The sequence below is a fragment of the Tachysurus vachellii genome, chromosome 16 (genome assembly GCF_030014155.1).
Source record: "Tachysurus vachellii isolate PV-2020 chromosome 16, HZAU_Pvac_v1, whole genome shotgun sequence".
Classification (NCBI taxonomy): Eukaryota; Metazoa; Chordata; class Actinopteri; order Siluriformes; family Bagridae; genus Tachysurus; species Tachysurus vachellii.
The window spans coordinates 22,819,444-22,846,896 of NC_083475.1; the positions used below are offsets into that span (position 1 = coordinate 22,819,444).

Consider the following 27,453-nt stretch of genomic DNA (forward strand, 5'->3'; position numbering starts at 1 on the left):
CAACCTCAGATACACAACAAACTCTAACACACAACGACCTCAGACACACAACAACCTCAGATACACAACAAACTCTGACACACAACAACCTCAGACACACAACGACCTCAGACACACAACCTCAGATACACAACAAACTCTGACACACAACAACCTCAGACACACAACCTCAGATACACAACAAACTCTGACACACAACGACCTTAGACACACAACAAACTCTGACACACAACCACCTCAGACACACAACAAACTCTGACACACAACGACCTCAGACACACAACAAACTCTGACACACAACAACCTCAGACACACAACAAACTCTGACACACAACAACCTCAGACACACAACAAACTCTGACACACAACGACCTCAGACACACAACAACCTCAGATACACAACAAACTCTGACACACAACAAACTCTGACACACAACGACCTCAGACACACAACAACCTCAGATACACAACAAACTCTGACACACAACGACCTCAGACACAACAACCTCAGATACACAACAAACTCTGGCACACAACGACCTCAGATACACAACAACCTCTGACACACAACGACCTCAGACACACAACAACCTCAGATACACAACAAACTCTGACACACAACAACCTCAGACACACAACGACCTCAGACACACAACCTCAGATACACAACAAACTCTAACACACAACGACCTCAGACACACAACAAACTCTGACACACAACCACCTCAGACACACAACAAACTCTGACACACAACGACCTCAGACACACAACAAACTCTGACACACAACAACCTCAGACACACAACAAACTCTGACACACAACAACCTCAGACACACAACAAACTCTGACACACAACGACCTCAGACACACAACAACCTCAGATACACAACAAACTCTGACACACAACAAACTCTGACACACAACCACCTCAGACACACAACAACCTCAGATACACAACAAGCTCTGACACACAATGACCTCAGACACACAACAAACTCTGACACACAACAACCTCAGACACACAACAAACTCTGACACACAACGACCTCAGACACACAACAACCTCAGATACACAACAAACTCTGACACACAACAAACTCTGACACACAACGACCTCAGACACACAACAACCTCAGATACACAACAAACTCTGACACACAACAACCTCAGACACACAACAAACTCTGACACACAACAACCTCAGACACACAACAAACTCTGACACACAACGACCTCAGACACACAACAACCTCAGATACACAACAAACTCTGACACACAACAAACTCTGACACACAACGACCTCAGACACACAACAACCTCAGATACACAACAAACTCTGACACACAACGACCTCAGATACACAACAAACTCTGACACACAACAACCTCAGATACACAACAACCTCAGACACACAACAACCTCAGATACACAACAAACTCTGGCACACAACGACCTCAGATACACAACAACCTCTGACACACAACGACCTCAGACACACAACAACCTCAGATACACAACAAACTCTGACACACAACAACCTCAGACACACAACGACCTCAGACACACAACCTCAGATACACAACAAACTCTAACACACAACGACCTCAGACACACAACAAACTCTGACACACAACGACCTCAGACACACAACAAACTCTGACACACAACAACCTCAGATAAACAACAAACTCTAACACACAACGACCTCAGACACACAACAACCTCAGATACACAACAAACTCTGACACACAACAACCTCAGACACACAACGACCTCAGACACACAACCTCAGATACACAACAAACTCTGACACACAACAACCTCAGACACACAACCTCAGATACACAACAAACTCTGACACACAACGACCTTAGACACACAACAACCTCAGATACACAACAAACTCTGACACACAATGACCTCAGACACACAACAAACTCTGACACACAACCACCTCAGACACACAACAAACTCTGACACACAACCACCTCAGACACACAACAAACTCTGACACACAACGACCTCAGACACACAACAAACTCTGACACACAACAACCTCAGACACACAACAAACTCTGACACACAACAACCTCAGACACACAACAAACTCTGACACACAACGACCTCAGACACACAACAACCTCAGATACACAACAAACTCTGACACACAACAAACTCTGACACACAACGACCTCAGACACACAACAACCTCAGATACACAACAAACTCTGACACACAACGACCTCAGACACAACAACCTCAGATACACAACAAACTCTGGCACACAACGACCTCAGATACACAACAACCTCTGACACACAACGACCTCAGACACACAACAACCTCAGATACACAACAAACTCTGACACACAACAACCTCAGACACACAACGACCTCAGACACACAACCTCAGATACACAACAAACTCTAACACACAACGACCTCAGACACACAACAACCTCAGATACACAACAAACTCTGACACACAACAACCTCAGACACACAACGACCTCAGACACACAACCTCAGATACACAACAAACTCTGACACACAACGACCTCAGACACACAACCTCAGATACACAACAAACTCTGACACACAACGACCTTAGACACACAACAACCTCAGATACACAACAAACTCTGACACACAATGACCTCAGACACACATCAAACTCTGACACACAACGACCTCAGACACACAACAAACTCTGACACACAACAACCTCAGACACACAACAAACTCTGACACACAACGACCTCAGACACACAACAAACTCTGACACACAACAACCTCAGACACACAACAAACTCTGACACACAACAACCTCAGACACACAACAAACTCTGACACACAACAACCTCAGACACACAACAAACTCTGACACACAACGACCTCAGACACACAACAACCTCAGATACACAACAAACTCTGACACACAACCAAATCTGACACACAACAACTTCAGACACACAACAGTCCATTGCTCAAAAGTCTTGTGTTTCATGGTCCTCTCTTAGTGTCTTTAAGCCAAAACCCAGTTTAAACTTGATGTTCTCAGATGTACATGCTCACATATTGTTGTGTTGAGTTTAGTGTAATGAGACTCTCACTATTAATGATATAGTAACTGAAATAAGAACAAATGTCAGAGCATCTCTCTCTCTCCCTCTCTCTCTCTCTCTCTCTCTCTCTCTCACACACACACACAAACACACACACACACAGATGTGACACATTCCTTTGCTCACTCCTGCTGCAGACTAAACCACATTCCCACTTGCTCCAGGAAAACCTTACTATAGTAATATCTTTTTCATTACTATAAGAGTTAATAACAACTCATTACATATTAAAATCAGTCACTGTGGATGCTAACGATGCTAATAGTATAAGGAGTGTTTAGTCATTTAAAGGACTGATGGTGTGTTTGCACATCATGGCACAATAATCACAGACACTCGGATTTTGTCCCATTTGATCCTGAATACTCTCATAATTTCTTTATATCATCTTATATCATAACATTTTTGTGTTTCTTTTTCATCTGCTACAAGAAACAAAGAAAGAAATTCAATCGAAAATTGAAAATTAAAAAAGAATTGAATCACTTCTATATTATTGTGAGAATTCATTTTCCTGCCTTTTAACAGTCATGTAAAATGATGCAAATCTTTGATGAAAAAGTAGGAGTTCATGGATCATAAAACATTATTGTTTAGTTGCTTTAGCTACATTTTTGTCACAATTTCCCCATTTTTCTTCACCCTCATCATGTCTTTGTGACCTGATTATGTTCAGCTGTTCCATGTCAGTGTCTGTGTTACAGTAACTCTACTGTTACTGTTACTCTGTGCTGTTATGAACATTATCTGTTTAGCTGATAACTATGATGATGATTCTTGCTTGACCCTAAAAATGTCACATTGAGCACCAACATAGTCATGTAAATATTTTGCTATGTTTCATTCTTTTGTTTGTCTGAGCTCCACTTTTTAAGTAATTTTTGTGTTTTATCTTCTGTTTCTGTCAAACCATATGGAAGCTGGAAGCTATTATTCCATCTTCTTAAATTCTGCCATGTGTATATGAGATTTGAGTTTCTACCAAGGTTCTGGTTCTGATTCTGGTTCATGTCTACAGCACCACCGTATCAAACTGTTTACATGATGTTTTAACACACTGTTTCTGTTCTTCACACATTATGTCTCACATTTCACTTGATTGCAGTTTTGCACAATACATTACAATACCTCATGTAACTGCTGCTATAATACTAATGTGTTTGGTATCTCTGCACATGTAATACTGTTAGAATATATAGTATTTACACTGGCGCTGTTTCTGTTTATTGTCTTTTGTGTTTTCTTGTCTTCTTGTCTTGTGTCCCACACTGTGTACACCAGGTTGTACAGATACACTTTATGTGTCTAGGACTAACTTACTTCAGTACTTATGTCTGCGTTGTCTGCCTTATGTCTGCGATGTAGTTCCCTGGTCCTGAAGGAACGTTGTGTCACTGTGTACTGTGTGACATATATATGGTGTAAATGACAATAAAAGCTTCTTGACTTGATGGTTACCATGGTACTGCTGTGGTCTTTGAGACAGTCACACTCTGTCAAACTGTTTAATGAGCTTCAATGTCATCATGATTGTCACACATTCACTGATTTGATCCAAACTCATGAGTGTTTTAATTGTAAAAACATTTTATTCTTACTGGGAATTTTGGATTTAAATTGCATGAATTTCTAAGTGTTGGAAATCCAGTGAGAATCAGAATCATTTCTGTATTAAATTTTCTTTGAGTTTACAAAATGCAACACTTTCAGACAGCAGAAATCATCTTTTTCTCATGGTCATGGGAATGAAGCGTAGCATGCTAGTGGTATTTGTTGTAGATGATGATGATTGTGACCATGATGTGCAGACAACTGTGTATCCTATAGGAGCAATTAAGAGAAACAAAGACTACTATGATTAAATGGACAGGAAGAGATGCGTGGTCAAGTGATCTGCTTAACTATTTAGAGCACACCTGATTTGCGGTGGGCGGAGTCAGCAGTGCAGCTGTAATCACTGGCAGCCAACAGGAAACAAGTTCCTCCACCATGTCGATTCTGCATAGGCACCTGCTCCTCAGGAGTTGTTGTGATGTCACTTCCTGCACTGAGGTCTGCAGAGACAACAGTACTGATCAGGGTATAAATTTAAGAACACTGTACCTAAGACCTGGAGTCAAATTTACACTTAGTCATGAGCTGGTGTAAAGTGTAATAGAAGACTTTAATTGTTACTATGGCTTTAAATAATAGAATATCAGCCACTCAGTGCATACAAACTTTACACTTCAATCTTTCTTCAAAGGACTATAATCTTAAGAGCCGTTATCTCTTTAAGTATTTTTTAATGACTCATGAAACTTATACATAGAATACATAGAAACCAGTAAGTGTTATGCAGTGCTATGTCAGTGTTATACAGTGCTATGTCAGTGTTATGCAGTGCTATGTCAGTGTTACATGGACATTAACAAACACAACACCCACAAACACTGTTACATACACATTTCCAAGGCTCAGTGATTTCAGAAGAACTCACAACAGCACCTTCTCTGTCATGAGCAAGTGTTCATTATACAAGAGGTTTCAGAGTGAAAACCAAGATCTCTTAGTTCATAGACCACTTGATGGAAAAAGCATTAACCTGGACAACAGCAGACTGGTCTTATGAAAAGGAGCACACCTTATAATGCTTTCTTGAGCTCTTCCAATAGGTGTGTGATCACTCTCCTTAGGGCAAGGAGATTGGAGAGAGATCTCCAACTCTCAAACAGGGCAACCTGAGATCTATGCTGGGTTTGTGCAGAACGTCTGCACATTAGCTAATGGTGGTGGCTGGAATGAGCCAGTCCTCAAAGCTGCTTACCATTAATTCAATTTAATTACATTTTACTTTTAACAATGAACACAAAATGATTTAAAATGCTAACATCCTTATGAAGCAAGAATGTTAGGATGATCATCCCTGAACCACATTCATTTGGACTCTGAAGAACTGAGAGTAGAATAATGTGGATTTGAAGAATCTCAGGAATTCCATGCCACTGAGCCCATGCAAGTCAGCCTGTCCTTTATGGAATGCCAAAAATGCCAATCATGCTACACATCAGCCCTACACCAAGAGCAAATCTTTCCGCTTGTAACTGTCACTGTGCCACAAGCTTCTGGTTAGAGAAACAACTCTACATAACTCCATCTACCCCTTGCCTGTCAAAGAAAGCCAGGCCATGTATGAATACATCAGATAGTCCTTGAATCAGGGCAACATTTTTCCTTCACCTTTTGCTTTTTTCTTTGTAGAGAGATAAGGGTTTGTCCTGTGGCCTTGCTCAGTTACCGTGGACTGAATCAGGATACAGTCAATTATCTTTATCCCCTGCCACTGGTCCTTCCTGTATTGGAACAAGTTTGAAAGGCCCCCAATTATTATTCATTTTTGCAGACCACATGGACCTAGAGTTCATTATGTTTCAGTTTACCATCTACTATAGTCCTGGCTCCAAGAACACGAAGGCAGACTCTAGAGCTTTGTCACTTACAACATCATGTCTCAAAATAACATTGTCCTTATGGAAAATGTAGACCACTTTTCCAAATCTCTTCACTTCACACCCCTTGCTTGACTCCCATCCATCCATCTTTACTCATGTTTTCAGGAACTTTGGTTGCTTAGAGGACATTGCGGTTTGGAGGACTTTGGGAGCCCAGTTCATGTCATGTGTATAGGGACGATTCATGGAGAAAATGTGGTTCCTACCAGCCTAATTTTGATGTACCACCACCAAGTCAACAGCCAAGTAGATTGATATAAAAAGAAGATTATTGCTTAATGACAACCAAGACCATGGGATGATTCATAGCATGGACAGAGGATACCTGCACTGAGATACCTGAGTTTCTAGCACTCTGTTACCAAGCTTTCACAAATCCAATGCGTCCTCATCTATCAGCCCTCTTTGTTCCTATGGAAAGTCAACCCAGCTAACTCACCTGCAGTAGACAACTGGTTTATGCAGAATTACCAGGGAAATGACACACCAGCATCTCGAACAAACTGCTCAATTAACAAAGGAATTGCTGATCAATGCTGGAGGAGACTCCAATATGAGTTCCTGGGGTGATTTGTAACAAAAATGCTGCTAGATCCACAAACCAATGATTTCACAAGCAATAGTTTTCCATTTATTTTCAAAACTCAAAAAATTGCGTAATCATTTCTGCACATTTTCTTGCCAAGTGCACAGTTACTTAATTTACTCAATATCTGCTTTTACATGGGAATTGGAATCACCTGTGTTTTTTACATAGCAAGTACAGAAACTTAAAAGCATGGAATAAAAGTAATAATCATTAGATGTAATGGATATGTTTAGTTTAATGTAGCTGAAGGTTGAATTTAATACCATTCTCCTTCTGAAGATTAATGTATTCTATAATGTTACTATACATCAAACATCACTGTGATTTCATGTTTCTCAATCATATCTTTGTGCTCTACTCATGGTGCTAGAACACTATCTAATGTTCCACATGCCAGACTGAGACAGAGCTAAATCCTCAAATCTGTGAAAACACTTTCAGCCAAAATTATCCACAGTCTTGAATCACACCATTCTTCCTTCACACACTTCACACACACTTGCACACTCTCAGTTAGCTTCCAGCCCTCCCTCTCCCTCAGAGGAACATCTCTAAAGTCACCAGCTGTTTGCCTTAAAATAAATACTCATATCTCCAAGGACAGAAAAAGGACAAAAAGCTTTCCAGGATGAAGTCCAGTCATAATCCCCAAAATCCTGGAAAAACACATTCAGTATATTGAAACATGATCTGACCTGTGATCAGTTTTATTTTGATCCTTTGGTTTTAAGAACACATCCTGTCCCAGATGAATTCTGACACAAGCAAATCACAGTGCAAATAAAAACTGACCCAAACACACCATCCCCTCACAGGTAGTCAGAAAATTTACTGACATCAACATAATATCCACAGCAAATGAACAGGTGAAGCTTGAATTAGACTGGGGAAATACATCTGGCCCAAAACACCTGATCAAATCCCAGTGTCCAGCTAAACACACACTCATCTAAACACACTCTAGTCTAAAGACATACTGATCTAAACACACTGGTATAACACACACAAGTCTAAACACACACAAGTCTAAACACACACTAGTCTAAAGACATACTGATCTAAACAAACTGATATAACACTCACTAGTTTACAGACACACGTGTCTAAACACACACAAGTCTAAACACATACTGATCTAAACACACTGATCTAACACACACTCATCTAAACACAAACTAGTCTGAACACACACTAGTCTGAACACACACTAGTCTAAACACACTCTAGTCTAAAGAAATACTGATCTAAACCTAACACACACTAGTCTAAAGACATACTGATCTAAACACACTGGTATAACACACACAAGTCTAAACACACGCTCATCTAAACACACACTAGTCTAAAGACATACTGATCTAAACACACTGATATAACACTCACTAGTTTACACACACAAGTCTAAACACACACAAGTCTAAACACATACTGATATAAACACACTGATCTAACACACTCACCTAAACATACACTAGTCTAAACACATACTGATCTAAACACACTGATCTAACACACACTCATCTAAACACAAACTAGTCTGAACACACACTGATCTAAACACACACTAGTCTAAACACATACTGATCTAAACACACTGATCTAACACACTCACCTAAACACACCCTCATATAAACACATACTGATTTAAACACACTGATATAACACACAGTAGTATAAACACACACTAGTCTAAACAAACACTGCTCTAAACACATACTAGTCTAAACACACACTAGTCTAAACACACTCTAGTCAAAATATATAGTGTTTCTTTAAAAGCTACATCGGTTTTCTTTTTTTGCTTAAAGGATCTTAATCAGACACATTGCTTAACTTGAGGAATTACTTTTTTTAAAATTATGAATGAAATTAAAGTGAGCTGCAGCAGATAAGTACTATTATTTTATTAATTAACAAATACTTGTATTGAATGAATTTTTTTAAAGTGTGATTTAGTATCTTTTGGCTTAATTCACTTGTAAACCTGAGTTACTGTCAGAGCATCATAAAAATCTATGTTTGTGATGATGTCATTTGAAGTTTGTTATTGATTAAGTTTATCTAAAATTTACTTCTGACCTTTGTTGACCTAAAAATAATTACAAGCTTAAAATGTACAAATTTCGTCTTAAAAACCATTTCTGTTTTTATAAGAAATAATATATTTTTTTACTACATGCACCTCTACTCCATTACTCACCTGATCGGTGGTGCTCGAGCCCTTGGCTTTGTCCCAAACGCAGATCGACAGGGTTGCTGTTGCATGCTAAACTCAGATCAGTCCTGCAGAAGGCTGGAGATGGAGTTTGCACCACCTGGGGAATGTGCTTCTTCCTTTTATTTGGTAGCTTCTGCTTAGCCATGGCTAGTGAGTAATACATGCCAAAATTATTGACAATGACTGGAACAGGCATTGCTATTGTTAGCACACCTGCTAGTGCACACAGTGCCCCTACCAGCATTCCTGACCATGTCTGAGGGTACATGTCACCATACCCTAGAGTCGTCATGGTGACCACGGCCCACCAGAATCCAATGGGAATGTTTTTGAATTTGGTGTGATCACTGGCAGTCGGGTCATTGGGATTAGCACCGATCCGCTCTGCGTAGTAGATCATGGTGGCAAAGATAAGGACACCAAGGGCGAGGAAGATTATGAGGAGGAAGAATTCATTCACACTGGCACGGAGGGTGTGCCCGAGAACCCGCAGTCCAACAAAGTGACGAGTCAACTTGAAGATTCTCAGAATCCGTACAAAGCGGACCACTCGAAGGAACCCCAGGACGTCTTTTGCCGCTTTGGATGACAAACCACTCAGTCCAACTTCAAGATAAAATGGTAGGATTGCTACAAAGTCGATTATGTTCAGGACACTTTTGACGAATTCCAGTTTATCAGGACTAAATGTCACACGCACCAGGAACTCAAAGGTGAACCAGAGGACGCAGACACCCTCAACATATGTGAGTGCTGGATCTGTCTCAATCTCATACTGAGGCACCAAGTCAAGCACACTCTCATTCCTTATAGCATCTGTCTTGTTGATGATGGTGTTGAAGGCTTCATGAGTCTCCAGGCAGAAGGTGGTGATGGAGACCATGATGAAGAACAAAGAGGCGAAAGCAACAAACTGAAAAGGAAAGAAAAATTAGGGAAAAATAGCAGCTACATCAGTAAAGGTCAGAGGTCAATGAAACATGCTGAATGTTGACACTAAAACGCCTCCTGAAACACAAGCCACACCTTTAGCCACAAGCCACACCTCCCCTCATATACACCACCCCATAACTACTTTTTAATATCTGCCCACAAACAAGAACATCAGCACTGAGTAAGATGTGGTACTGTCAGAATGAGAAGCACAGCTGTTTTAAAATGATAATAAACCACTGCTAAAAGAGTGTAGTGTATGTGAGATGAGTGTGAGAGCCAACAGCCATCTGAAAATTAGCATATCAAAGGCATATTGCTAACATGGCACATGAGCCAATACAGCAAGGTCGTGGAGAGATGGTGTGTGTATGTGAGTCATACAGCAGTCATCAGACCACTCATCAGCTTAAAATGATTCACACACACGTCAAAACACACATATTCCTACTCTGTCAAACATAGAGTAACTCTCCTCCAGTTAATGCTGTAATTATCACTGCTTATCATCCTGACCAGAGCCTGACAGAATATACCTATACACATGCACTTAAAACACACACACACACACACACACACACACACACACACACACACACACACACACCTGGTAGCTGTTGTAGTGTTGAATTAGGATAAAGCTGTAATTCCCAAACATTTTTCCACTTAGTGTTCTAATTTTTATTGATTAATCCAGTTAATGATGAAGACATTGCATTATTAACTGCTATGATTTGAACATTAATTCTTGGATAACTGCAGATGTTTGCAGTTATCCGTCTGTCTGCCTGCTTATCTCTACCTGTCTGTGTATCTCTCTCTCTCTCTCTCTCTCTCTCTCTCTCTCTCTCTCTCTACCTGTCTGTGTATGTATCTCTCTCTCTCTCTCTCTCTCTCTCTCTCTCTCTACCTGTCTGTGTATGTATCTCTCTCTCTCTCTCTCTCTCTCTCTCTCTCTCTCTCTCTCTCTCTCTACCTGTCTGTGTATGTATCTCTCTCTCTCTCTCTCTCTCTCTCTCTCTCTCTCTCTCTCTCTCTCTCTCTCTACCTGTCTGTGTATGTATCTCTCTCTCTCTCTCTCTCTCTCTCTCTCTCTCTCTCTCTCTCTCTCTGCCTGTCTGTGTATGTATCTCTCTCTCTTTCTCTCTACCTGTCTGTGTATGTATCTCTCTCTCTCTCTCTCTCTCTCTCTCTCTCTCTCTCTCTCTCTCTCTCTCTCTCTGCCTGTCTGTGTATGTATCTCTCTCTCTTTCTCTCTGCCTGTCTGTGTATGTATCTCTCTCTCTCTCTCTCTCTCTCTCTCTCTCTCTCTCTTTCTCTCTGCCTGTCTGTGTATGTATCTCTCTCTCTCTTTCTCTCTGCCTGTCTGTGTATGTATCTCTCTCTCTTTCTCTCTGCCTGTCTGTGTATGTATCTCTCTCTCTCTCTCTCTCTCTCTCTCTCTCTCTCTCTCTCTCTCTCTCTCTCTCTCTCTCTCTCTCTCTTTCTCTCTGCCTGTCTGTGTATGTATCTCATTCTCTCTCTCTCTCTCTCTCTCTCTCTCTCTCTCTCTCTCTCTCTCTCTTTCTCTCTGCCTGTCTGTGTATGTATCTCTCTCTCTCTTTCTCTCTGCCTGTCTGTGTATGTATCTCTCTCTCTTTCTCTCTGCCTGTCTGTGTATGTATCTCTCTCTCTCTCTCTCTGCCTTTCTGTGTATGTATCTCTCTCTCTTTCTCTCTACCTGTCTGTGTATGTATTTCTCTCTCTTTCTCTCTGCCTGTCTGTGTATGTATCTCTCTCTCTCTTTCTCTCTGCCTGTCTGTGTATGTATCTCTCTCTCTCTCTCTGCCTGTCTGTGTATGTATCTCTCTCTCTCTCTCTCTCTCTCTCTCTCTCTGCCTGTCTGTGTATGTATCTCTCTCTCTCTCTCTCTCTCTCTCTCTCTCTCTCTCTCTCTCTCTCTCTCTCTCTGCCTGTCTGTGTATGTATCGCTCTCTCTCTCTCTGCCTGTCTGTGTATGTATCTCTCTCTCTTTCTCTCTGCCTGTCTGTGTATGTATCTCTCTCTCTCTCTCTCTCTCTCTCTCTCTCTCTCTCTCTCTGTCTGTGTATGTATCTCTCTCTCTCTCTCTCTCTCTCTCTCTCTCTCTCTCTCTGCCTGTCTGTGTATGTATCTCTCTCTCTCTCTCTCTCTCTCTCTCTCTCTCTCTCTCTCTCTCTCTCTCTCTCTCTGCCTGTCTGTGTATGTATCTCTCTCTCTCTCTCTTTCTCTCTGCCTGTCTGTGTATGTATCTCTCTCTCTCTCTCTCTCTCTCTCTCTCTCTCTCTCTCTCTCTCTCTCTCTCTCTCTCTGCCTGTCTGTGTATGTATCTCTCTCTCTCTTTCTCTCTGCCTGTCTGTGTATGTATCTCTCTCTCTTTCTCTCTGCCTGTCTGTGTATGTATCTCATTCTCTCTCTCTCTCTCTCTCTCTCTCTCTCTCTCTCTCTCTCTCTCTCTCTCTACCTGTCTGTGTATGTATCTCTCTCTCTCTTTCTCTCTGCCTGTCTGTGTATGTATCTCTCTCTCTCTCTCTCTCTCTCTCTCTCTCTCTCTCTCTCTGCCTGTCTGTGTATGTATCTCTCTCTCTCTCTCTCTCTCTCTCTCTCTCTCTCTCTCTCTCTCTCTCTCTCTCTCTGCCTGTCTGTGTATGTATCTCTCTCTCTTTCTCTCTGCCTGTCTGTGTATGTATCTCTCTCTCTCTCTCTCTCTCTCTCTCTCTCTCTGCCTGTCTGTGTATGTATCTCTCTCTCTTTCTCTCTACCTGTCTGTGTATGTATCTCTCTCTCTCTCTCTCTCTGCCTGTCTGTGTATGTATCTCTCTCTCTCTCTCTTTTTCTCTCTGCCTGTCTGTGTATGTATCTCTCTCTCTCTCTCTCTCTCTCTCTCTCTCTCTCTCTCTCTCTCTCTGCCTGTCTGTGTATGTCTCTCTCTCTTTTTCTCTCTGCCTGTCTGTGTATGTATCTCTCTCTCTCTCTCTCTCTCTCTCTCTCTCTCTCTCTCTCTCTCTCTCTCTCTCTCTGTCTGTGTGTGTATGTATCTCTCTCTCTCTCTCTCTCTCTCTCTCTCTCTCTCTCTGCCTGTCTGTGTATGTATCTCTCTCTCTTTCTCTCTGCCTGTCTGTGTATGTATCTCTCTCTCTTTCTCTCTGCCTGTCTGTGTATGTATCTCTCTCTCTCTCTCTCTCTCTCTCTCTCTCTCTGTCTGTGTATGTATCTCTCTCTCTCTCTCTCTCTCTCTCTCTCTCTGCCTGTCTGTGTATGTATCTCTCTCTCTCTCTCTCTCTCTCTCTCTCTCTCTCTCTCTCTCTCTCTCTCTCTCTCTGCCTGTCTGTGTATGTATCTCTCTCTCTTTCTCTCTGCCTGTCTGTGTATGTATCTCTCTCTCTCTCTCTACCTGTCTGTGTATGTATCTCTCGCTCTCTTTCTCTCTGCCCGTCTGTGTATGTATCTCTCTCTCTCTCTCTCTCTCTCTCTACCTGTCTGTGTATGTATCTCTCGCTCTCTTTCTCTCTGCCTGTCTGTCTGCCTATGTATCTCTCTCTCTCTCTCTCTCTCTCTCTCTCTCTCTCTCTCTCTCTCTCTGCCTGTCTGTGTATGTATCTCTCTCTCTCTCTCTCTCTCTCTCTCTCTCTCTCTCTCTCTCTCTCTCTCTCTCTCTCTCTCTCTCTCTGCCTGTCTGTGTATGTATCTCTCTCTCTTTCTCTCTGCCTGTCTGTGTATGTATCTCTCTCTCTTTCTCTCTGCCTGTCTGTGTATGTATCTCTCTCTCTCTCTCTCTCTCTCTCTCTCTGTCTGTGTATGTATCTCTCTCTCTCTCTCTCTCTCTCTCTCTCTGCCTGTCTGTGTATGTATCTCTCTCTCTCTCTCTCTCTCTCTCTCTCTCTCTCTCTCTCTCTCTCTCTGCCTGTCTGTGTATGTATCTCTCTCTCTCTCTTTCTCTCTGCCTGTCTGTGTATGTATCTCTCTCTCTCTCTCTCTCTCTCTCTCTCTCTCTCTCTCTCTCTGCCTGTCTGTGTATGTATCTCTCTCTCTCTTTCTCTCTGCCTGTCTGTGTATGTATCTCTCTCTCTTTCTCTCTGCCTGTCTGTGTATGTATCTCATTCTCTCTCTCTCTCTCTACCTGTTTGTGTATGTATCTCTCTCTCTCTCTCTCTCTGCCTGTCTGTGTATGTATCTCTCTCTCTCTCTCTCTTTTTCTCTCTGCCTGTCTGTGTATGTATCTCTCTCTCTCTCTCTCTCTCTCTCTCTCTCTCTCTCTCTCTCTCTCTCTCTCTGCCTGTCTGTGTATGTCTCTCTCTCTTTTTCTCTCTGCCTGTCTGTGTATGTATCTCTCTCTCTCTCTCTCTCTCTCTCTCTCTCTCTCTCTCTCTCTCTCTCTCTCTCTGCCTGTCTGTGTATGTATCTCTCTCTCTCTCTCTCTCTGCCTGTCTGTGTATGTATCTCTCTCTGTCTTTCTCTCTACCTGTCTGTGTATGTATCTCTCTCTTTCTCTCTGCCTGTCTGTGTATCTCTCTCTCTCTCTCTCTCTCTCTCTCTCTCTCTCTCTCTCTCTCTCTCTCTCTTTCTCTCTGCCTGTCTGTGTATGTATCTCTCTCTCTTTCTCTCTCTGCCTGTCTGTGTATGTATCTCTCTCTCTCTCTCTCTCTCTCTCTCTCTCTCTCTCTCTCTCTCTCTCTCTCTCTCTGCCTGTCTGTGTATGTATCTCTCTCTCTTTCTCTCTGCCTGTCTGTGTATGTATCTCTCTCTCTCTCTCTACCTGTCTGTGTATGTATCTCTCGCTCTCTTTCTCTCTGCCCGTCTGTGTATGTATCTCTCTCTCTCTCTCTCTCTCTCTCTACCTGTCTGTGTATGTATCTCTCGCTCTCTTTCTCTCTGCCTGTCTGTGTATGTATCTCTCTCTCTTTCTCTCTGCCTGTCTGTGTATGTATCTCTCTCTCTTTCTCTCTGCCTGTCTGTGTATGTATCTCTCTCTCTTTCTCTCTGCCTGTCTGTGTATGTATCTCTCTCTCTTTCTCTCTGCCTGTCTGTGTATGTATCTCTCTCTCTTTCTCTCTGCCTGTCTGTATCTGCCTGCTGTCTGTCTTCAGTCCACTGTAAGCTGTACATGTGTAAATAGACACTAATGATCGTGTCGCTCTTGTTAGCTTTAGATGTCTCCTGTGCACTCTACAGTTAGCAAGGCTAATTTGGTGCGCGCACACACACACACACACACACACACACACACACAGAGAAACAGACATACTGAGAGTGTCTGATCTCGGCAGGGTGTTAGATCCAAGATGTCGTAACCTTGGTAACTGTGCATAAGGTTTCACAGAGGGCAGTGAGGACATAATGATATCCTTAATATGTGTGAACATCATACAGTACATGGGACAAACGCTGTTAGCATGCTAATTTAACCCATTAATTAAATGACTAGAGCTCTTTTAATATACAGGGATTGTAGATTTAAATGTAGCTAAAGAATGATCAAGCACCATCTACAGACACCTTCTGATTTGTTTCAATATAATATATACCTCACTCCTCATCACATCTCAGAGTGTAGACCTAAAAGACCAAAAAGTCTACATTCATCTTTTCCCGTTAGGGGTTGCCATGGCGAACCATCTGTTTCCACCTAACTCTATCCTCAGCAACTTCTACTCTCGCACCAATTACCTTTATGTCCTTATTTAACACATCCATATATCTATTGTGAATTAGACAATTACCCAGTGTTTGTGTGAACTGGCTTGTGAAGTAGAGGAATGTCTACTGCCTCTGCACAGAAATGACTGTCGTTACTGTCTTTACTTTACTGTCTTTACTACCTCCAGTACTCTGTAGAACTGTTGAGTTGTGTTCCTTTGAGACCAGACTTTTAAAATTTAATGTATCTCTCTCTCTTTCTCTCTGCCTGTCTGTGTATGTATCTCTCTCTCTCTCTCTCTCTCTCTCTCTCTCTCTCTCTCTCTCTCTCTCTGCCTGTCTGTGTATGTATCTCTCTCTCTCTCTCTCTCTCTGCCTGTCTGTGTATGTATCTCTCTCTCTAACTGTGAGACCAGACTTTTAAAATGTAAAAGTTTAGTAGTAAAGTATTTCCATATCAAATTTCGCATTGATTATAAAATACTATTATTAACCTATAAAGTACTAAATGGTCTCGCACCACAGAACTGAGAGATCTTTAGTTTTTTTATGATCCGTCACACCTACATCGATCAAAAGGTGCAGGATATTTGGTAGTACTTCAAGTACTACAGTCTCCAGCAGGGGGCAGAGCTTTTTCTCACAGAGCCCCACAGGTATGGAACAGACTTCCAGTTAGTGTTTGGGACTCAGACACAGTCTCAGTGTTTAAGTCCAGGATAAAAACACATGTGTTTAGATTTTTATGAATAGCTTTTCTTAGGTAAAGGAGCAGATCTGGAGGGTTCATGGTCATAGAGTGTTTGGTGAACTGGGATGTCTGGATGTTGTCTCCTTACCACCCTCACAAGTCACTCAGGTTTACAGACTGTGGAGTGGTGGGACGCTTTACATCCCAGGAAGCTCTCATGTCTGTCATGTCTTCTGGCTCTAGTCTTTTAGTTATGATGTCATTGCTAGTCTTGATGGAGTCCCTGTCTGCACTTTACACATAAATTACATTGTCAATCATATGATTACAATAATACTTAATTTCCTCTCTCTCTCTCTCTCTCTCTCTCTCTCTCTCTCTCTCTCTCTCTCTCTCTCTCTGTCAAGCTATACATGCCACCCCGAGCTTCCAGTGCTCTGACATTCTAGTCTCAAAGCCTCTTCTTCCGGACCTTTCGGTCCTCAATCCTGATGTTCTCCCCCTGGTTGGAGTCTCGTTACCCGGTGGTCACCCTGCCAGGGATTGATCTGCATGGTCAGCCAGTGACTCATGGGATTGTTGTGTATGAAGCCACCCAGAGTCAGTCAGCTGTATGGTCTGGTCTTTATCAGCAATCAGTTGAAGACTTCAGCAGGAAGGAATTAGTGTTGGGTCTGTGGTGAACTCAGAGTTTGCGGTGACCCATAAGTGCCTTAGGAGCTCTTGGTTTCACTATTTTAAAGTGTTGTAGAAATGACATTATTTACATTTACATTATTTCAATTTACATTATTTTCTGTCCAGTGTCACCCAAATGAGGATGAGTTTCACTTCAGAGTCTGGTTAATCTCAAAGTTTCTTCCTCATATCATCTCAGGGAGTTTTTTCTTGCCACCATGTTAGACATAAATAGTAAATTAATTTTAAACTTTAAATTTAATATTTTTTTTACTTTCTATACTTCTGTAAAGCTGCTTTAATACAATGTGAATTGTTAAATACACAATACAAATAAATTGAATTGTATTGAAGTAGAGTGATGTAAATAATTCTCTTCAATAATTCTCCTAATGGAAATTCAATGTTGCAATGTGGAGATACAGAGAGCGAGAGAGAGAGAGAGAGAGAGAGAGAGAGATACAGAGAGAGAGAGGGAGAGAGATACAGAGAGAGAGAGAGAGGAGAGAGAGAGAGAGAGAGAGAGAGAAACAAAGACATATACTTGTCAGGGTTATGCTTGAACAATTTCCTGTTGAAACATTAGGGGGCGTTCCGGCGGTGTGTCTTTTGCCATGTGCTTTTGTTTCTGCTTTGTGTTCATGTGTCTGCTCAACACTAGCCTTAATTTCTTCCCACTACTGCACACCTGTTCCTTATGTCTAAATGTTCTCCCTATTTGCCTCAGTTTTGTAGTTTTTTCCCCAGTGTTTTGTGTTAAGTTAATCGTATGTTTTAAGCTATTCCTGCATTTGGGTCTGTTTTTTATCTTCAAAGACATCCTGCTCTCTGACATACTTCTGTATACTTCTGTGTTTGTGCAACATCAAGTGTGTGTTCAGTGCTGTATTAGGCACTGAAACTGTGAATAGCATTAGCATGGATGCCAATTACAGAAAATACAGACCTTTGTCCTGAATCGGTGACTTACTGCCCAGTTTTTAGTGTGTGTGTGTGTGTGTGTGCCCTCTTGCTAAATCTCTCAGGCCTTTCTGTGTTGTATATATGGTTCACACTCTTAACAACAGAAGGTTGTTAAGAGTGTGAACACACTCCTCTGGTGTGAACACACTCCTCTGGTGCAAACACTAAGTGGGTCACCAAATGTGTGTGTGTGTGTGTGTGTGCGTGTGTGTTGGTGGTGTAGTTTGGTGCTTTCCCTAAAAGCATTCTCATGTTTATGGGAACACAAAGCAACAAACACATCTGTACACTCTGTGTCATCATTTCAGAAAAGCCCAACTTTTTTCTGCTAGATCATCTACGAGTGCTTAGAGCATTAGTCATAAGAGGAAGGTGGATGCTAATTCAGGCAAGAGTTACAAATGATTTGAATAAATGAGGCATAAAAAACAGAAATAAACACAGAAAAATATAAAAATGACACACAATTATAAACAATAGAATAGCAACAATACTATGAAACAACTAAACAACACTAAACAACACTGACATCTAATAATATCCAAAGTAGAAATACCAAAATTGTCAAAATAAATACATAGAAAGCAGACGAGGCACAAGTGCCACTACTCTGTGTTTTTTTAATGTTGTAAAGAAGACAGAGATGTAATCCAAAAGATTAAACCTAAATAAAACAAATAAGGGTTAAGTGATGAGCAAAGGGCATAACTAAGGCAGGAAGCACTACCACTTCCTGCAAGGGACCTGGTCAGAGTGGTTTGCATGGGAAAATGTGGAAAGAGAGAGCTAGGTGACCAGAGCGTGACCGTAGCTCTTTCTTGTACATGATGCTTACGTATATGTTGAAGGACTTTGTATGAGCCAGTGTAGTCGTGGAACCTGGTTCATAACTGGGTGTCTCCTTTTGTCATCTCACTTTGCTATTGAGAGAATGGGGTTGTCATTCAATGGGAATAGAAGCATCTGGTAACTCAAGATACATTTATAAAGTGTGAGGTTCTTTGTGGAATGCATCATGGTTGTTTTGACCATAGTCATTCTGAGGGAAGAATGAAGCCCAGTTTTCTTAATTGCCTGCACAAAATTCACCTGGTTGGCCTTTTGCACTTGGGCATTACCCTATAGGTGGTTGCTGGATGTCAGACTCACAGACAATTTCAGCCATTTTGAAGGTTTATGAAACGGAGGTGAAGCGGAGGTATTTGTTTAATTCTAAGATAGGGAAGAGCAGTTATAAAGATTATGGATATTTGTGATCATGGTCTGAAGGGTGTTAGTAGAAGGCTGAGCTTGCCTGCAGGCATTCTGCATGGAAATTTGGCTTAAGCAAAAATCGCAAATGAAAAGGTGAACCATTGACTATGTTGTAAAATCTATGGTCATTTTCATTGGCCTTGAAGCAGTTGCTAGCTTTTGTGAGTGCCAGACTGTACCATGGCCAGGGAGGAGTAAGTCTTCATGTTGAGCATTGCATGGGGATCCTTACTCCCTAAACTCCCCCAATCTCACACTCCCCATCTACCGGACTGAAGTAGAATGTGCCTCCAGCTTTAAGGTCCTGTGCATTCACACATCAGAGAATCTGTCTTGGCATCAGAGCACTTCAACTCTGGCTATTAAGGCACAACATTTACTGTATGTTATCGGTACCATATACTATACTGTATATTTCTTGCTTATTGTTGTACATACAGTGTACATAATGCACACATATTCCTAATTTGCACATATTATTCTTATACACATACTACCTGCCCTACATTTATTTATTGTTGTTCTTTTGCAAATTTTTCAGCTATTTGTTAATAGGGTGGTTAAGAAAGAAAGATGCTGCTGAAGCCTTTTATGAAAGTGCGATAGAAATAGGTGAAACCAAAGAAATGCAGCTTCCTAAGTTCCTTAACCATGCTGGATACAGAGCTGTTATGTCTGTTATGTTTGTTATGGAGAAGTTAGGAGCTGGTAAGGTCATGGGCTTAATGTACCCCTTACTGAAGGCTTTCTCAATGTATTCCTCCATAGTCTGTGTTTCCGTTGCAGATAAAGGGTAAAGACAGATACAAACAGATGTAGCTTGAGCCATAAGTCAAGGCAAGTTGATTTATATAGCACATTTCATACACAATAAAAGAAAGTAAAATGATCATAAAACAATAATTTAAAAACTTTTAAAATGATTTAAAAATTGATTTAAAATAAAATTAAAACGAGTAAAAAGAGGAAAAGATTATACATAGTGCAATCAGACAAACTAAGGTCTGGCTCCAGAATCACTCCAAGATACTTGACTTTTAGTTGTTTGACCCCTAGAGTCAAAGTATGCATTCACCTTGAGAACTTCATCTTTGTTTCCAAATGCAATGACTTTAGTTTTCTCTTTATATAACTGAAGAAAGTTCTGGCACATCCAACTGTTAATTTCATCAATGCATTGGCAGAGGGAGTCAATGGGGCTGTAGGCATTAACAATAAGGCTGTAAATCTGGGTATCATCAGCATAGCTGTGATATGCAATTTGGTTCTTTCTCATTATTTGACTCAGTGGGAGCATAAACATGCTGAACAAAAGTGACACAAGAACTGAGCCTTGTGGGACTCCACATGCCATGGATGTCCACTTAGACTTATGCTCTCCAATACTCACATAATAACCTCTCCCTTCTAAGTATGACCTGAACCATCCCAGAAAGCCTGACCCAGTTTACCATAAGTCAGTAGAGCAGTCATGGGGCATGGATAAAGGCCTTAATAAATACCTTAATACTGTGGGATGGTGGTTTCTGGGCTTTCAAGGAAGGTCTGTGAGTTGTTTATATGAATTTTAATTTATTAATTTATTTATTGATTGATTTCTTTTTATTCTTATTTTTATTCCATCCATCCATTTTCTACCGCTTATCCAGGGCCGGGTCGTGGGGGCAGCAGTCTAAGCAGGGACGCCCAGACTTCCTTCTCCCCAGACACTTCCTCCAGCTCTTCCGGGGGAATACCGAGGCGTTCCCAGGCCAGCCGAGAGACATAGTCCCTCCAGCGTGTCCTAGGTCTTCCCCGGGGCCTCCTCCCGGTTGGACATGCCCGGAACACCTCCCCAGGGAGGCGTCCAGGAGGCATCCGAAACAGATGCCCGAGCCACCTTAGCTGACTCCTCTCGATGTGGAGGAGCAGCGGCTCTACTCTGAGCTCATCCACCGATCCGCCTGTCGATCTCCCGCTCCATCCTTCCCTCACTCGTGAACAAGACCCCAAGATACTTAAACTCCTCCACCTGAGGCAGGAGCTCCCCACCAACCTGAAGGGGGCAAGCCACCCTTTTCCGGTTGAGAACTTGGAGGTGCTGATTCTCATCCCCGCCGCTTCACACTCGGCTGCAAACCGTCCCAGTGCACGCTGAAGGTCCTGATTTGAGGAAGCCAACAGGACAACATCATCTGCAAAAAGCATAGACGAAATCCTGTGGTCCCCAAACCGGACTCCCTCCGGCCCCCGACTGCGCCTAGAAATCCTGTCCATATAGATAATGAACAGGACCGGTGACAAAGGGCAGCCCTGCCGGAGTCCAACATGCACCGGGAACAAGTCTGACTTACTGCCGGCAATGCGAACCAAACTCCTGCTCCGGTCATATAGGGACCGGACAGCCCTTAGCAGAGGGCCCCGGACCCCATACTCCCAGAGCACCCCCCACAGGTCACCACGAGGGACACAGTCGAATGCCTTCTCCAGATCCACAAAGCACATGTGGACTGGTTGGGCAAACTCCCATGAATCCTCCAGCAACCTGGCGAGGGTATAGAGATGGTCCAGTGTTCCACGACCGGGACGAAACCCACATTGTTCCTCCTGAACCCAAGGTTCGACTATCGGCCGAATTCTCCTCTCCAGTACCCTGGCATAGACTTTTCCGGGGAGGCTGAGTAGTGTGATCCCCCTGTAGTTGGAACACACCCTCCGGTCCCCCTTCTTAAACAGAGGGACCACCACCCCAGTCTGCCAGTCCAGAGGCACTGTCCCCAGCCTCCATGCGACGTTGCAGAGGCGTGTCAACCAAGACAGCCCCACAACATCCAGAGACTTGAGGTACTCAGGGCGGATCTCATCCACCCCCGGTGCCTTGCCACTGAGGAGCTTCTCAACTACCTCAGTGACCTCAGCTTGGGGGATCGACGAGTCCACAACCGAGCCCTCAGCCTCTGCTTCCTCAATGGAAGACATGTCGGTGGGGTTGAGGAGAACCTCGAAGTACTCCTTCCACCGTCCGAGGATGTCCCCAGTCGAAGTCAGCAGATTCCCACTCCCACTGTAAACAGTGTGAGCAGGGCACTGCTTCCCCCTCCTGAGGCGCCGGACGGTTTGCCAGAATTTCTTCGAGGCCAACCGATAGTCCTTCTCCATGGCCTCACCAAACTCCTCCCAGACCCGAGTTTTTGCCTCCGCAACCACCCAGGCTGAAGCTCGCTTAGCCCTCCGGTACCTATCAGCTGCCTCCGGAGTCCCCCGAGCCAACCAGGCTTGATAGGACTCCTTCTTCAGCTTGACGGCATCCCTTACTTCCGGGGTCCACCACCGGGTTCGGGGATTGCCGCCACGACAGGCACCGGAGACCTTACGGCCACAGCTCCGAGTGGCTGCGTCGACAATGGAGGTGGAGAACATGGTCCACTCGGACTCAATGTCTCCAACCTCCCTCGGGATCTGGTTGAAGCTCTGCCGGAGGTGGGAGTTGAAGTTCTCTCTGACTGGAGACTCTGTCAAACGTTCCCAGCAGACCCTCACAGTACGTTTGGGTCTGCCAAGTCTGTCCAACTTCCTCCCCCGCCATCGGATCCAACTCACCACCAGGTGGTGATCAGTTGACAGCTCCGCCCCTCTCTTCACCCAAGTGTCCAAGACATACGGCCGGAGGTCAGATGAAACAACCACAAAGTCGATCATCGACCTCCGACCTAGGGTGTCCTGGTACCATGTGTACTGATGGACACCCTTATGCTTGAACATGGTGTTCGTTATGGACAAACTGTGACTAGCACAGAAGTCCAATAACAGAACACCACTCGGGTTCAGGTCGGGGGGCCGTTCCTCCCAATCACGCCCCTCCAGGTGTCACTGTCGCTGCCCACATGAGCGTTGAAGTCCCCCAGTAGAACGATGGAGTCCCCGGTTGGAGCACTTTCCAGCACCCCTTCCAGAGACGCCAAGAAGGTCGGGTACTCTACACTGCCATTTGGCCCGTAAGCACAAATAACAGTGAGAGACCTATCCCCGACACACAGGCGCAGGGAAACGACCCTCTCGTTCACCGGGGTGAACTCCAACACATGGTTGCTGAGCTGGGGGGCTATGAGCAAGCCCACACCAGCCCGCCGCCTCTCACCGCGGGCAACTCCAGAGTAGTAGAGAGTCCAGCCTCTCTCAAGGAGTTGGGTTCCAGAGCCCAAGCTGTGCATGGAGGCGAGCCCAACTATCTCTAGTCGGTATCTCTCAACCTCCCGCACCAGCTCAGGCTCCTTTCCCCCCAGCGAGGTGACATTCCATGTCCCTAGAGCCAGATTCCGTGTCCGGGGATTGGGTCGCCGAGGCCCCCACCTTCGACTGCCACCCAATCCACATTGCACCAGCCCCTTACGGTCCCTCCTGCAGGTGGTGGGCCCACAGGAGATCGGCCCCACGTCGCTCCTTCGGGCTGAGCCCGGCCGGGCCCCGTGGGGTAAGACCCGGCCACCAGGCGCTCACATGCGAGCCCCAACCCCGGGCCTGGCTCCAGAGTGGGGCCCCGGTTGCGCCATACCGTGCGACGTCACGGACCTTGTTATTAATCTACTCATAAGGGGTATTTGAACCGCTCTTGGTCTGGCCTGTCACCCAGGACCTGTTTGCCTTGGGAGACCCTACCAGGGGCAGAAAGCCCCAGACAACATAGCTCCTAGGATCATTCAGGCACGCAAACCCCTCCACCACAATAAGGTGGCGGTTCGAGGAGGGGCTTATTTTTATTCATTCTGTTTATATACTTCTGTAAAGCTGCTTTGAGACAATGTGAATTATTATAAGCATTCTACAAATAATTTGATTAAATAAAAATGTAATTGTTGTTCTGTGTTGTAGAGTCACAGAATCCAGTGTGCACAGGAGAAAATACCAAGTGACTCTTCAAATAACAGGTATTAATAATAAACATAAGAGACTACAGATAATAAACAATTCAACAATCGTCACCACACACAGACACACAACTATCTTTCTGTCTGTTTCTCAGCGTGAAAACCTATGTGTTTGTGTGTGTGTGTGTGTGTGTGTGTGTGTTTGTGAAGAAATTATAGGAGATGCAAGTAAATACAGATGGAAGAACTGACACTGAATACAAATAACACTAACACACACACACACACACACACGCACACACACACACACACACACACACACAATGTGAAGGCTTTACTCTCTCTGTTTGTCTGCTCTGGGCTCCACACATGTATAAATAGAATATGAGACATTCTCAGAGCTGGTCTCAATAATTCAGTGTTACTTTCCCAGTCAGAAGAATGGAGAGAGAGCGAAAGAGAGAGACCAATAGAGAGAGAGAGAGAAATTTTCCTGATAAAGGGAGGTTTAATAAATCCTAATTTTTTTTTTTTTTGCTGATTATCAGATCTTCATGATGTTTCTGGGAACTACTGAACACACACACACACACACACACACACACACAAACACACACATACAGGAATATGTTTACCGACCCTAGGCTGAGAAAGCATCTGTTGCTATGGTGACAATGTTACGATTTAAAGCCTGATTAATGAGAGTGTTTCTGAAGCTGTGACTCTTCTCACAGTACAAGCATCGAGCTAGCTAAGCTATGAGTTAGGGAACTCACTGACAAACTCTATGTAACTGTTTTGTGACTTGTTTAGGAAAATATCATTATAAAATATTTCTTATTTTTTTGTAAAAAAAAAAAAAAAAAAGTAGAATTGGTGGATGCTGTGAAAACAAATTCAGAAAAGTCCTAGATGTTCTCCTCATTGAGGAATAAATGACCTGTGGAAGAAGCTCCTCCTCATTCCCTCTGTATTTGCCTTTAAGGAGTAGAAGCACTCAGGAGAGAGAAGGGTCCATTATTGGGAATGCTGAGGTCCTGCACATCTTCCTGGCCTTGGTGTGAGTGGTATATTCTACGGTTGGCACCACCCTCTGGAGTGCCATGCTGTCAATGGTGCAAGTGTAGAAGATCCTTTTACTCTTCTCCAGGTAGAACGTCTCATTGTTAGAGATGAGGCTTACCATAACTGCCTGAGGAGGAAGTGGTCACACAGTCATACTGTACTGTATGTATACAGTGAGTAAAGCAGGGATTCAGAACACAACCCCGGGGGCTCCAGTGCTGAGGGTGAGGGAGGGAGAGACCTGTCCTGGTGGTTGTCCAGGTGGTTCAGAGCTGCAAGAGTGAAGGACACGATAGTATTCTCTGTACTTTAATATTGACAGTATGTGAATTTTAGTGTATCCAGAGTGCCAGGTAGTGAACAGGTGAGAGGACTCATCACAAGTGAGGTCACGGTTAAAGTCACTTAGGCAGGCAGGCTGAGGTTTCTTCAAGCCAGGAACAATATTGGACTGGTTGAAGCATGGTGAGACAACTGACTGTTCCAGAGATAGTTTTAATATCCCTATTTTTACTGGTGCTAGCTGGTCAGCACAGGCTCAGCAGACCTGAGATTCTGTCAGGTCCTGCTGCTTTCGTAATGTTTAGTCTCCTGAAAACCTTTCTCATGTTCCAAGATGATGAGCGAGTTTCCTGCTCTGACTCTCTCCACATGCATGCTGCCATTAGCACTCTTAGCACTGCTAGGTCCATTATCACTGTTAGCTGCACCCTTGAAGTGAGTATATAATGTCTGTAAAAGTGTGCAGACTTGTACTTATCCTTGTTCCTGCTGCTGAACCCTGTATTGTAGACAGCGGTGTGAGAAGGTTGCAGATGGTTCCATCCACCCATAACTTCTGTTTGGGAAACATTCTGATGATGGTTTTGTGGACTGTATCAAGGTCCTGATTTTGCATTCTTGTCCAATTGAATTTAGCAGTAAAAATTATAATTTTGACAAAACATGAGTGAAAAGTAGAATCTCTGAAACATTTACATGAGTTTGAGTCTCAGTATTTGGTTCATCCTATTTTTGCTTTAATGATGTGATGTGAACTCAAGCTGCAGGTACTCCACAATAACTTATGATCCATTTTGATCAAATCCATCAGAATTCTATCCGATCACAGACTTCAAGAGAAGAGATCAGACATGACTAAAATGTGTCTTTTGTACAAAGTAATAACATTTTAATGAAAAATATCTTCCAGATTTTTATTGCCTCAAACCTTTGGACCTGAACATCAGTAAAACATCTTGCACAAAAAGATGATCTGAAAGGGACAACAGATGATGGAGAAAAAGGGATTTTAACTGTAAAAAAAAAAAAAGTTTATAATTTTGTTTAGTATATTTAAAAAATATATATATATATATATATATATATATATATATATATATATATATATATATATATATATATATATAATTATAAAATGGGCTTTTTTCGCTCAGATATCGTTCACAAATCTGTCTAAATCTCTTCTGCATGTTCCAGTTCCTGCCAATATCCAGCAACTTCACACAGCCATTGAAGAGGAGTGGACCAACATTCCACAGGTCACAATCAACAACCTGATCAACTCATTTGGACGAGATGTGATGCACTGTGTGAGGCTAATAATGATCATACCAAATACTGACTGGTTTTCGAAAGGTTATTTATTTGAATAGATTATTTGTATAGTAATTGACATTGTCTCAAAGCAGCTTTACAGAACATAAACATAAAACAAATGGTTAATATAAAGATTAATATAATATAAAGATTCAGTATTAATATTAGACTTATGTTTAAATGTGTTTGTATTTATCCCCAATGAGCAAGTCTGAGGTGACTCAGGTGACTGTGGGGAGGAAAAACTCCCTTAGATGGTAAAGGAAGAAACTTTGAGAGGAACCAGACTCAAAGGGGAACCTCATCCTCATATGGGTGACACTGGGGGTGTGATTATAAATATACA

The 27,453-nt window shown here is 42.9% G+C and overlaps 1 protein-coding gene across 2 annotated transcripts in view; it reads right to left on the reverse strand.

Annotated features, from left to right (window-relative positions):
* kcnc2 (potassium voltage-gated channel, Shaw-related subfamily, member 2) overlaps positions 1–27,453 on the reverse strand; it is a 60,870-nt gene that overhangs the window by 14,331 nt on the left and 19,086 nt on the right. The window contains exons 2-3 of one of the 2 annotated variants that reach the window (XM_060890062.1): positions 9,408–10,338; positions 5,044–5,181 (exon numbers count right to left, since the gene is read on the reverse strand). In XM_060890062.1, the coding sequence (XP_060746045.1) occupies positions 5,044–5,181; positions 9,408–10,338 (1,069 nt within the window). Of the gene's footprint in view, positions 1–5,029; positions 5,182–9,407; positions 10,339–27,453 lie in introns of both variants that reach the window. The other variant, XM_060890063.1, reaches the window with a different exon arrangement.